Consider the following 14,089-nt stretch of genomic DNA (forward strand, 5'->3'; position numbering starts at 1 on the left):
ATGGTCTCAATAGCCAGGTATGGGCCAGGCCAAAGCCAAGAGCATAGAATTCCACCCTAGTCTCTGACACAGGTGGCAGGGGCCCAAGTAGTTGAGCCATGTCTCACTGCCTTTCCAGGGCCATCAGCAGGGAGCTGAACTGAAAGTGGAGCAGCTGGGACTCAAGCCAATGCTGCGATCTGGAAAGCCAACTTTGCAAGAAGCAGCTGTTGACCTGCTGTACCACTACACTGGCCCCCTCTATAAATCTTTATTTTTCTTTCTTTTTTTTTTTAATTTTAATTTTTATTTATTTATTTTTTTGACAGGCAGAGTGGACAGTGAGAGAGAGAGACAGAGAGAGAAAGGTCTTCCTTTGCCGTTGGTTCACCCTCCAATGGCCGCCGCTGCAGCCGACGCACCGCGCTGATCCGATGGCAGGAGCCAGGATCCAGGTGCTTTTCCTGGTCTCCCATGGGGTGCAGGGCCCAAGCACCTGGGCCATCCTCCACTGCACTCCCTGGCCATAGCAGAGAGCTGGCCTGGAAGAGGGGCAACCGGGACAGAATCCGGCGCCCCAACCGGGACTAGAACCCGGTGTGCCGGCGCCGCAAGGTGGAGGATTAGCCTATTGAGCCACGGCGCCGGCCTTAAATCTTTATTTTTCATTAGTATATATTGATAGTAAAATCTTGGATATTTTTACTTGTCAAAGAAGTGCAAAACAGGATTCTTGTTTTGGTGAATCCAACATTTTATTCAAGCAAGAAAATTCCACCATTACTTGTATATATAGTCATGTTTTTCTGAGTAGTAAGGTTAAGCCGTTGCCTCCAACGCTGACACCCTATATAGCGGCTTGGTTAAGTCTTGGCTACTCCACTTCTGATCCAGCTCCCTGCTAATGCACCTGGAAAAGCAAATACCTGAGTCCCAGCACCCATGTAGGAAACCAGGATGAAGCTCCTGGCTTCAGCCAAGCCTAACCACAGCCATTGTGGCCATTTTGGGACTGAGCCAGCGGATGGAAGACAAAGCTCTAATACTCCCTCTCTCTCTTTCTCTCTCGCTCTCTCTGTAACTCTGCTTTTCAAATCAATAAAACAGTTTATTAAAATAGTTTTACTTTTAATATTTTTGAGATATTTTTAGCCATGCCTTAGAAACAATGTGTACAGTTTTTCCTTTGAAAGAGAAATTTATTCTTTTGTTCTTCATTTGCACACACTTGTTTTTACACATATGTATCTGTCTCATTATCGCTCTCATTATTCCTTACCTCTCAAGGAAGGTAAGAGAGTTGCTATGACTAGTAATTGTGTCATAAAGTGATGTTCTAGTTTGCCTTTAATGGTTGTCAGCTTTCATGAATGACAGTGTGCCAAGGTACAGATGCCATCATTTGTAACTGGCACCTTGTTTTTGACCTTGCTGCCTTTTCTGATTATTCTGTCACATGCTTCCTAAAGACTTGTCATTTTTATTGTTTCTCATTGTTCTTCTGTGTTCAATCTGAATATTTTTTCTTTCAGAGTTCAAACATAGTGTGAAAGACAGTGGAAATTACCCATCAATCACTATATAAGAAACATCTTGAATGTCATACATTAAGATTTTTTTCTTTTAGGATTCATGAGTCTTCTATACAGAGTGTAATAAAGACCTTGCAAGAGTCTTTCTGGATGTTAACTTTGTCAGAAAAATAGCTCCATGACCTAGGTCTAAGTAGAGACCATTCTTATTCTTATTGTGTTACTTAAGGAAAATTACCTTTATGAATGCAGTAACTCACATTTAAGGAAAATACCTTTAATAAGGGCTTTTTTTCCCATTTGAATGGCAAAGACATAAACACACAGAGGTAGGGAGACAGAAAGAAACAGAGAAAGAGAGTTCCCAAAATCTACTGTTTCACTTCCCAAATGCCTGCAGCGTCCAAGGCTGGTCTTGGGACCAGAGCCAGTAGCTGGGACACAATCCAGGTCTCCCGTGTGGTCCATGTAGGACCATCATCACTGCTTCCCGGGGTCTGTATTTGCATGAAGCTGAATTAGGAAGTGGAGCTGGGATTCAAATCCAGGCATTCTCACATAGGATACTAAAACCACTTGGCTAACTACCTGTTCCCTTTAGTGAGTTTTTTAAATGTATACTTAACATCCATACAATTTAAATCTGTTAAATTAGTTTTTTACCTACATTAGGGAAAACTAAATTAAATCCAATAAATACAGAAAAGTTCTGAACCAACTTTCAGTCCACAGTGGCAGGTGCTCGGCCTGGCCAGACTAGGCCAGAGCCATTATTGTTTTGAGGAATGAGGTCCACATCTCCCATAAAGGTGGCAGGAATCCAGTTATTTGAGTTATTATCTCTGCCTCCTAGAGATCTGCATTGGTAGAAAGCTGGAGTAAGGAGCCAGAGCTAGGAATTAAACACAGGTACTCTGATGTGAGAAATTGGATTCTTTTTATTCCAGAAAAAAAAAAAGTTTTATTTATTTATTTGAGAGGCAGAGTTACAGACAGAAAGAGGGAGAGACAGAAAGGCCATCCATCTGCTGGTTTACTACCCACATGGACAGATCAGAAGCAGAGGCCCAAGCACTTGAACCACCTTCCACTGCTTTCCCAGGCCATAAGCAGAGAGCTGGATCGGAAGAGCAGCACTCAGGACACAGACAGGCACTCATATGGGATGCTGGTGCCATAGGCAGAGGCTTAGCCGACTATGCCACAGCGCTGGCCCTGGGACATTGGCTTCTTAACTGCTACGTTAAAAGCCTGCTCCCAAGAATAGTTATTTTCAAAGTGAGATTATTGTTGTTGATATTAGCCTTCATCATTTGGCTTGAGACAGTGTTTGTTAAGTCCCCTGCCATTTCTTATTAGACTCTTTGAAAGAAAATCACCTATGCAGCTGACACTGAAGCAATGAAAAGTTAGGTTTCACCTTTTTTTTTTTTTAAAAAAAAGATTTATTTATTTATTTGAAAGTCAGAGTAATGCAGAGAGAGAGAGAGAGAGAGAGAGACAAAGGTCTTCTATGTGCTGATTCACTCCCCAGTTGGCTGCAATGGCCTGAGCTGTGCTGATCCAAAGACCAGGAGTTTCTTCCAGGTCTCCCATGCAAGTGCAGGGGCCCAAAGACTTGGGCCATCTTCCACTGCTTTTCCAAGCCACAGCAGAGAGCTGGATCGGAAGTGGGGCAGCTGGGACTTGAACCGGTGCCCATATGGGATGTCAGCACTGCAGGTGGTGGCTTCACCAGCTACACTACAGTGCAGGCCTCAGGTTCCTCCTTATTAAGGCTTGAATAGCTATGTAAATTATTTGGAATTCTTTGTCATGGGAGCTTTGTGTATTCTTCTTATCTATTCATTCAAGTTTTTATTTAGATCAGTATGTAGTCATTGACATTTATTATGTACTGTGGGGTATAATCCAATAATGCTTTATTTTATTGCTCAAGCTGTTCTATCTTTGGGTACTGGAAACTCTGTTGGCTCCTGTATTTATTTGACATACTCTCAGTCATGTGTGTTTAACTAAGCACTTTCTTGCTTTCTGACCTTAAAAAATGCCCAGGTTCAATGCTGTGCAAAAACAAGTATGCAGGACAAGGGTCAATATGCATGTTTATGGGAAATCAATGATAGTAGAGTAAAATGTTAAATTGCAAGAAAAAAATATTTCTTCAGTTTCTGCAATTTAATATTTTGTATTAATGTTTTTTTTTGAATTTACATCTTTGTATATATTCTTTTTTTTTAACTTTTATTTAATGAATATAAATTTCCAAAGTACGACTTATGGATTACAATGGCTTCCCCCCAATACCGTCCCTCCCACTCACAACCCTCCCCTTTCCCACTCCCTCTCCCCTTCGATTCACATCAAGATTCATTTTCGATTATCTTAATATACAGAAGATCAGCTTAGTATACATGTATTAATGTTTTTTTAATATGAGTGTGGTTAATCACTTTCAGATGTGTATTTCTTTGACATCTTGAGTTTAAAATCACTGGGATGTAAGAGTTAAATCTTTAATTTTTAAATTAAAAAAAAATTTTTTTGACAGGCAGAGTGGACAGTGAGAGAGAGAGACAAAGAGAAAGGTCTTCCTTTACTGTTGGTTCACCCTCCCATGGCCACTGCAGCTGGCGCACTGTGCCGATCCGAAGCTGGGAGCCAAGTGCTTTTCCTGGTCTCCCATACGGGTGCAGGGCCTAAGCACTTGGGCCATATTCCATTGCACTCCCGGGCCACAGCAGAGAGCTGACCTGGAAAAGGAGCAACCGGGATAGAATCCGGCACCCCGACCCGGACCAGAACTCGGTGTGCCTGCGCTGCAAGGCGGAGGATTAGCCTAGTGAGCCGCGGCGCCGAGTTAAATCTTTAGACAATGGCAAAGTCATGAATTAAAAGTGATAGGTTTTTCTCTTTATCTATTTAAAAAGTATTGAAACCAGGGTATTAAGTAAATAAGTAAGCCACAAAAATATGTAGAAAAAAATGGGGAATGCCTGCATACCACTTATTTTGAAATTTCTGTTGAGAACATGTATATGTCTTATTTGTGTAAGTTTGTGTGTGTGTGTGTATGCACGGAAAGACACAGCACTAGTTCTTAACTTACTTTTATGACTTCTGTATCAGCTTATTACCTCCACAGTGTACCTCCAAGTCTTTTCACCTCTTTATCCCTGGCATCTGACATCATATTTGGCGCTATTGAATGTTTTCTGACTAAACGAATGAGTGGATGGATGAGGAAAGAAAGAAATCTCCAATGCACATTTGAGTGAATACTTTTTATAATTCTAGGGATAAGATTCAATGTTAAATCCAGAGTGTAACAATAGCAGATATATTAAAATGATATTTTATCCTATTACCAGTTTGATTAATGTCTCATTTTTCCCCTGAAGTCATAGTGAACACATAATTCAAGTATATTTCTTGCTAGAATCCCCACTGTAAGATTTAAGAAATTGTTCACATTTTATTATTCACATAATCATAGGATCTTCTTGGATGTTTTTGACTGAAAATCCTTTGAGGACATGGCATAACTAATGAGTGGTTCTATAAACTGCAGAGGAAAATTAGTAAAATGAGTTGAATTTGTAAGTTAAGGTAGACTTGTATCAATCCTCATTTCTCTTACATTGCTAAGTGTCAGACAGACCCCCTCTACCGTAATCTTTGATTCCAAGTTATGGAGACATCACTGAGAATCAAAGACTAATCTTGAAAAGGGCATGTTCTCTTTAGTCCTCAGAATGGTATAAAACTCCATTACTTAAGTGTGAATTTTCCATCCTTTTCAATGAAGAAGTGACATGAATGTCTGTCCATAAAGATTTGTTGTAGTTTTGAAAAGGATGTCAAAAGATGTTATCCGTAAACTGTTGTTTTACATAGTTAGTTTTAGGTTAACTAACATGTAGTTTTGCTTTCTCTTTAAAACCATAAAGACAAAGAACCACTTGGTTCCATATTTATTAGTCATCTATATTAATATTAGTCCCCTAAAAGCATGAGAATATCAGTGTGTAACTCCCTTGGGTCCTAATTCAAACAATTCCTTTGTTCTTCTTAAGCTGAATTCTTTTTTTTTTTGTTTGTTTTTTTTTGTTTGTTTGTTTGTTTTTTGGTTTTTTTTGACAGGCAGAGTGGACAGTGAGAGAGAGAGACAGAGAGAGAAAGGTCTTCCTTTGCCGTTGGTTCACCCTCCAATGGCCGCCGCTGCAGCCGACGCACCGCGCTGATCCGATGGCAGGAGCCAGGATCCAGGTGCTTTTTCCTGGTCTCCCATGAGGTGCAGGGCCCAAGCACCTGGGCCATCCTCCACTGCACTCCCTGGCCATAGCAGAGAGCTGGCCTGGAAGAGGGGCAACCGGGACAGAATCCGGCGCCCCGACCGGGACTAGAACCCGGTGTGCCGGCGCCGCAAGGTGGAGGATTAGCCTATTGAGCCATGGCGCCGGCCTTAAGCTGAATTCTTTAACATATCTATAAACTGTATACTTCATAACTGTGTGCTCTAAGTCGGTTGGGATATTTGCTGGGTTTTCTGGATGTTGTTCCACTAAATACTCTCCCACACATTCTACTGTTTCAATTATAAGATCAGAGAGAAGTTCTTACTATGAATTCATCATGAAAACACAGTGACTTGGGACCAAGTCACTATAACTATAAACATATATTTTATGCTTTTTCTTAGCTAAGTACCCATCACCATTATTTATAAATCATCTAGTTCTCAGGGCTAGACCTAGACCACCAAAGAAAAATATATAATCTATGCCCTGCTCTGTGTCCACAGGCTTGTATACTTGTTTAATGTAGGGTATTTTAATTAGAGTTATAAACATAATATGGCATATTATGTTACACTGGGACTGTTGGTGTATTAGAATACTGTACTACTGACTGGCCAACTTCAGATATTCACAGGAAATATTTATATAAGTTTTTAAGAAAATTTTTCCTTTTTGTTTGAAGAATTTTATAAAGAAACAGTTATAGTCCTTGTTCACATAATAGAATTTTTGAAAACCAAATAATATAATTATGCAATAATAGAGTCTTTGAAATATGATCATAGATGTGATCACTTTCCCTCTGTGCTCAATTCAGTTTATAATGCCTTTATCCTATCCCACAAGGGTAAATGATTTCTTCCTCATACTTATTTTCATTTTCTCTTTCTCTGTGTCAGTTGTTTACATTCTTTGCAACCTCAATAGTTAAGGAAAATAAATAAATAGAAGTTAGGCTGGGAGAATCTAGAAATGTTAGTCCAGGGCCTCTGGTAAACTGTTCAGATTCCATCAAACATCAAGAATTTTGTGTATATGCAAGGACAGGTGTGTTGCTGTTGATTCATTCTGAGAGGAGGAGTCCAATGGAGGCAAGAGGTGCAGAGTCACCATCCAGACCCTGGGAGTCGGATGAAAGCGGGTCAGAGGCGAACAGCCTGCAGATTCGTTTATTTCAGTTGGTACAGAAGCTTATATAGCTGAGGCAGCCAATCTGGTCAAGGGGCAGTTTATGCCCTAACCAATCACAGCCTGTTGCCAGGCAGGCTCCATTGCCAGGTGGTTTCCCAGGTGGTTTCTGAAGCCATTCCTGAGTAACTGCTGCTGGCTTGCCAGTGGCCATCTTGGCATGGCCTTCTCATTCCACCATAAGAATTTTGTATATATCAAGGATAGGTGAATTTAACTGAGTAGAACTCACAATAATACTCTCTCTGGACATATCAAAACAAGTTTATTACTGTTGCTGCTAGTATTGCTTTGGGGAAAATATTAAGTTAACATGCCTCTGTTTTTGGTGAGATAAGTTCAATCATGGATATTATCTAGGTTCCTTTTCAGTTGTCACTGGAAAAATGCTTCTGTGCTAAGTAACTCTTTTACTTATTATTTCATGTTTAATTATTTCCCTAATGCAAGCTTCCTTACTTTCAGACAGAACAAGGACTCCAGAAAGTATGGGAAGAAAGTGAGAACCATGCTAATCATTGGCAACAGGCTGTCATCATGCTAGGAAAGTTAAGGAATTTTGAAGTTATATTCCAAGGGATCAGAACAAGGGATCTTGGAGGAGGAGCAGCAATTGATGATATTGAATTTAAAAACTGCACAACTGGTAAGTGTCTATAAAACATTTCCATTTGGAAACACATTTATAATCTAGCCACTTTTTCTTTGCTGTACCTTTATAAAATGTTCTGTTATATGTTATGTGCAGACACAATGAATTGGAATGTGAATTGTTAACAACTACATGGTTTTGAAGAGCCAAAGTGACTCCATTTTAAAACAATAAAAAAAGCAGCCTCCGTTTCCTATAGCAGACCCGAGTCCTTCTAAAAGCAGGCATTCCGGAGATATCAAAGCTTACCAGGGACAGCCAGCTCAGTAGACCAAGGACAGCACAGTAGAGATTGCTAAACAAAGTAACTCCCTGTACCCAAAGCTTCCGTGCTGTATGTAACTCTTTTTTCCTGCTGATGTAGCCCTTTTTTCCTTTAAAATCTCTCCCAAACAAAGACTGGAGCCTCACTCCTTCCTCCGCTGTGCCGGTTGGTTGGATGGGGTCCCTGTTGTGGCTTGTACTCCCCAATAAACCTTGCTTTTTGCAGTTCAGTGTGATCGACTCTCTGAGGGTCTCTGCAGGGATCTAACAATCTGGGCACAACAGTTTAAAGATGAAACCTATGTTAGTCTGTTCAGGCTGCTTTCACAAACTGCCATAGGTGGGGTGCCTTATAAACAACACACATTTATTTCCTCAGTTCTGGAGGCTGGGAAATCCAGGATCAAGGCATTGGCAGATTCAGTGTCTGGCAAGGAATCATCTGTTGGTTCATTGACAGCACTTTCTTGCTGTGTGCTAGGAGGGTGGAAGGGTGAATGAGCTTCCTTGGGCCTATTTTAGAAGCATACTAATTCCATTTAAGAGGGTGTTTCCCCAGTGAACGATTCCTCTCCCAGAGGCCCCTGAGATCACTTGAGGATTAGGATTTGAACATAGGAATTTAGGAGGGACGCAAAGATTCAGAGCCTAACAGTCCCTTCACCATCTTCCAGTTGCACAATGAATTCCCCTCTCATGCTATACCCTATACCTCCTTTCTTTTCCTTTTTCTTTTTCTTTTTCTTTTCTTTTCTTTTCTTTTTTTTTTTTTTTTTGGACAGGCAGAGTGGACAGTGAGAGAGAGACAGAGAGAAAGGTCTTCCTTTTCCGTTGGTTCACCCCCCAATGGCCGCTATGGCTGGTGCACTGCGTCCGGCGCACTGTGCTGATCCGATGGCAGGAGCCAGGTGCTTCTCCTGGTCTCCCATGGAGTGCAGGGCCCAAGCACTTGGGCCATCCTCCTCTGCACTCCCTGGCCACAGCAGAGAGCTGGCCTGGAAGAGGGGCAACCGGGACAGAATCCGGCGCCCCAACCAGGACTAGAACCCGAGGTGCCAGAGCCACAGGCAGAGGATTAGCCTGTTAAGCCTCGGTGCCGGCCTATATCTCCTTTCTAACATGTAGACGTGTTCTCCTCTGGATTTATTTTTCACCATGATTTAAAATGTTAAGCTGAATATTTATATGCATACTACTAACTTACATTCATTAAAAATTGACCAGTAAGAGTGGGTTGGAAACTTGGCAGTTAGTGCATTTATGAAAAGGAAATTTAGCTAGATAAATTTAAGTAGACTTTAGTTAGAGCTGGGTTTAGGAGATTAAAAATGCTTCTCCATCATGTGAATTATAACTTGGAAAAAGCTTGCTATGGTTTGTCATGCTTCTAAATGTGAAGTACACCTACACATATTTTCTTTATAAAACTACCCAGAAAATGTCAAAATAATTATAAATACATTTGTACAGTTTCACAGTGTGCCAAGTGCTTTTGATTTCCAAAATAGTTCTGTGTGATACATACTGCCAATGAGGTGCATGTCTTCCGTGGCTTTCTATACTGAATCACTTAGTAGGTACTCTCTGGTACTGGAGTGAAACCTGACTGCTATTTAATTTTATTGTTGTTCTCATATTAAAATATCCTTCCACTGAGGCAATTAAAAAATGTGACTTTGGATTTGGTGGTGTTACAGCATTTGGTCTCCCTGTGAGTACTGGAGCTTCAAAGCGTTCAGCTTAGAATAAATCCTCTAACTTCTGATTCCCACACTTTCCATGTTTCCAGGAAAAGTGGCTGATCTTTTGGAAAAGCTACCTTACATATATTACATACACTTAACACTTGGGCTGCATTTGATTTCAGGTACACATAGCTCTGGGTATCTGTGGCCTACAGGAAACAGGATTGGGGCTTGGAGAGGTCTGAGAGAGGGTGCTTCAACCCAGGGAAGTGGGACTCTGCACATATGAAAAGAGAATGTAGGTGTGAGAATGTGCTGCTTAAGCCCTTTCCTAGTGATTTCATCTTGGATGTAAAGTTTTGAGTATGATCAATGATTTTATCTAAAAATGGTTTTTGCAATTTAAGGAAAAATGCTTAAGTTTTTCTGATTTTTACAAAGAAATAAGTTCTTAATGCACAAAGAAATACCTTTCCTCACAAGAGAAGCAGAAGGATTCTTAGAAGGGCAGATTCAAGTAGAAGAGACATGAGATTATTATCCTGGCTTTGTCTAGTTTCATGAAGAACTTTGCAATGTTTCTTTCCTTCTTCACCTTCAAATCCTAAGACAATTTACATGATTATAATTAATTTTGTTCAACACAATCCATTACTCAGCATATTGAGTGATATTTTAGTATCTCCTATTTAGTGATAAATTACTTTTTTTCTATAATTCTTTATTGTTGGCAAATAAAAAGGTATGGTTCATTGTAGTTGAATATGATCAATTGCATATTAAATACATTTTAGGAAAAAGTAACCTTTCAATTTTAATAGCTCAGCCTGCTAAAAATCATGAATACTAATAGGTTATTTTTAGTTGATATGGAAAGAACTTTAAAAGCATAGTGAGAAAGTTTGAAAGACCATAAATGAAACTAAAAATGAATCTTAATAAAAACCTCTCTAGTGTTAAATTATATGCTAATGAAATATCAATGCTAGGTAACATGGGTGATGAGAAGGAGCTTAGAGGGTAGTTACCCTAAGTTACTTTTTACTATCACTAGTTTAGAAGGAGAAAGCAGTATTTAACAAAAAAACAAAAACAAAAACAAAAACAAAAACAAAAACAAAAAAAACCTAAAGGTCAGAACACTTTAGTGCAGTGATTGAAAAAAATCACAATCTATGTAAAAGAAGTGTCTTAGTACTTACTTCAATAAAAGCAAAAATTATAAATAAAATACGAATCTCAAGATTTCAAGTATCCAAAAAACCTGCGTTTAGGAATATACTGCTTGCTTAATTTTAGACTTTGTTCTCATGGGTTCTCATAGGAAAGTTACCCACAGTCCACTATAGAAAATGTGTTTGTCTAAAAAGATAAATAGTTGTTTTCCATTTTCCTATTTTTCTTCTTCTCTCTCTCTGCTCTTTGCCTTTATTAAAAAAATGTAAGCAAAAATAATGAAATGCATCCTTAACTGTGATTCTCAATCTTGTCTGCACATTAAAATCTCTTGAGGAGCTTAAAATATTATCTCTACGCTGTCTACCTAGGCCTTGATTTAGACTAATTAAATCATTCTGGTGTGAGGTCTAAGCATCCGTACAATTTAAAGCTTTAGGTAATTGTAATGCAAAGGCAATAATATGCATCCTTATAATACACGTAAAAGAATATTTTGAATGTATATGTATACGGCATTTTTTTAACACTGGGGTTTGATATAGTATTATTCCTCAAGTGTTTGAACTTTAATTTTGCCAAAATTGTGTTACAATCCAAAAATCATTTAATAATCAAAAATTTACTTTTTCTCCAAAAAACCACTATTGATTTTTGACTGCCATGTAAAAATTGCACTTAATGTATGCAGCCATATAAGTTGGATTATACAATGGTTGTGAAATAGTCATCACCATGAAAGCCATAAACCTACATATTTCATTTCAAAGTGCCATCCCACTCCCTTTATATTTTTAATGTTTAAACTTCATTATTATTTGACAGGCAGAGAAAGAAATAAAAAGACAAATAGAGAAAGATCTTCCTTCTACTGATGCACTCTCTAAATTCCCTTAACAGCTGGGTCTTGACCATGCTGAAGCCAGAAATCTAGAACTCAGTCTCAGTCTCTAACATGAGTTATCAGGAACCCAACCACTTTGAGTCCTTACTTGGCTGCTCCCAGAGTGTGCACGAGCAGGAAGCTAGAACTGTATGTGGGAGCCCAAGCAACTCTGATATGGATGTGAAGTCAGAAGCAGCATCTTCACCTCTCTACCAAATGCTTGCCCTGGTTTTACTTCTTAATTTTTTTTTAACAATAAAAGTATTGAATGTAAGCTCTATCCTAAAGAAATTTTAAATATATAATACTTGTTACTGCTGTATAATGTGATAACCCCAGAACTTTCCTTCCATAAGTGAAATGTTATACTCTTTAACCATCACCTCCATATTTTCCTCTCCCTCCCAAACTTCAGAAACCACCAGTCTATTCTCTGCTTCTATGAATTCAACAATTTTAGATTCCATGAATAATTGAGATTTTTTTGAAGTAGCTTCAGGGATTTCCATATATAACATCATGTCATCTGCAAACAGAAATAATTTTACTTGTTGCTTACTTGAATGTCTTTTTTCCTTTTCTTGCCAATTTGGCCTGACTAGGACTTTCACTACTGTGTTGAATATTAGTGTCAGGAATGGACATCCTTTTCTTGTTCCTTATCTTTGAGGAAAAACTTAGCATTTCACCATTAAATATGATGCTATCTGTTATATCTAAATTTGTCAAAGATTGTTATCATTAAAGGCTGTTGAATTTTGGTAAACTCTTTCCCTGTCTATATTCAGATGACCATAGGTTTTTATCCTTCATTCTCTTAGTGTAATGTTCTGCATTTGTTGATCTATGTAGTCGAGCAGTCTGCACTCCATACTAAATCTCAGTTGATAATAGTATATTTTCCTTTTAATGCTCTGTTTTCTTGTTTGCCACGTTTTGTTGAAGAATTTCATATGGCTATTGGATAGAATGTTCTGTTTAGATCTATTAGATCCTTTTGGTTTTTAGCATTAGTTTTTTTAAAAATTTTTTTAAGGTTTATATATTTATTTATTTGAAAGGCAGAGAGAGAGACAGAGACAGAAAAAGAGAGAGAGAGGTCTTCCATCCATTGGTTCATTCCCTCAAATGGCTGCAATGGCTGGACCTGCGCCAATTGATGCTAGGAGCCAGGAGCTTCCTCTGGGACTCCCCTGTGGGTGCAGGGGCCCACGGACTTGGGCCACCTTTCTACTACTTTCCAAGGCCATAGCAGAGAGCTGGATCAGAAGTGGAGCAGCTGGGACTTGAACCAGTGCTCATATGGAATGCTGGTACTGCAGTCAGTGGCTTTACCAGCTACACCACAGCCCCAGCCCCAGCACTGTTTAACTCTTGTTTCTTTTGTGATTTTTTCCACTGGATGATCTGTTCATTGCTATAACAGGGATGCCCCACTAATACTGCATTGAAGCATTTTCCTCTCTACAGCTCTGTTTGTGTTATAAAACAGTATGTCTGGAATTAGGCACAAAAATATTTAAAATTGTCATACCTTGTTTTGATACCTTGATAATTTAATATATATGCATATACATATATATATCATGAATCATTGTATATCTTTGCAATCATAAATAAGCTTTCTAAAATCAGAACTCCAAATTATAAAATCTATCCTTCAAAGTGGTGACAATGCTAATAATGTTATAATATGCCACAAATAACTGTAATGTAACTTTAAAGGAAACTGATTTGATTCAGTATATATTATAAATAGTTCTTCACAGAATCATACCATCTAAATGGCAATGTACTCTTATTTCATATGTTTAAAAAATGGAGAGGGAGAAATAGGACTTTTGGAGTACTAGTAATGCTTTGTTCTCTTGCGTGTTGGTGTGATCAGATGACAAAAACACTTGTTTATGTGTTACAAAATATGTAACACTTGGAACAAATTGAATAACTATCATCCGATCTTTTTTCATGTATCAAATCAAGAACACCTCTTCTCAGTAATATATGTGTGACATTATTAATGATTACCATAATTAGAACATTTAAGTTGAATTCCAAAAAAAGTAATATATTGACTGTGTAATTAAATTCAAAATAAAAACAAAAATGAAAATGATACTACAAAATTGTCATCAAAGAAATGATCAAAACCTTAACAGCTTCAAAATGTAGAATAATATATTATAGAGGTGTCAGATAATTAAAATGTCATATTTGGGAGGTATTGGTGATATTTGGGGGGTAGGTCTTTTCCATAAACGTGTAATTTATGTATGGTTTATCTCCTCATTCAGCATGAACACTTTTTAGTGTAAAAATTAAAGGTAACTGGTTTGTGTCAGTGAGAAAGTGACAATTACTGTTTTTACTATTGAGGTTTGGTACTAGAATTCATAACTAGTAATAAAGATGAAATTTTGGTCAGC

The 14,089-nt window shown here is 38.4% G+C and overlaps 1 protein-coding gene across 1 annotated transcript in view; it reads left to right on the top strand.

Annotated features, from left to right (window-relative positions):
• The window catches only part of MALRD1 (MAM and LDL receptor class A domain containing 1), a 397,632-nt gene that overhangs the window by 246,074 nt on the left and 137,469 nt on the right, over nt 1-14,089 (top strand). Inside the window, exon 25 of the mRNA XM_008268638.4 lies at nt 7,466-7,646. Within this exon, the coding sequence (XP_008266860.3) occupies nt 7,466-7,646 (181 nt within the window). The remainder of the gene's footprint in view (nt 1-7,465; nt 7,647-14,089) is intronic.

This window comes from Oryctolagus cuniculus, chromosome 13 (genome assembly GCF_964237555.1).
Source record: "Oryctolagus cuniculus chromosome 13, mOryCun1.1, whole genome shotgun sequence".
Classification (NCBI taxonomy): Eukaryota; Metazoa; Chordata; class Mammalia; order Lagomorpha; family Leporidae; genus Oryctolagus; species Oryctolagus cuniculus.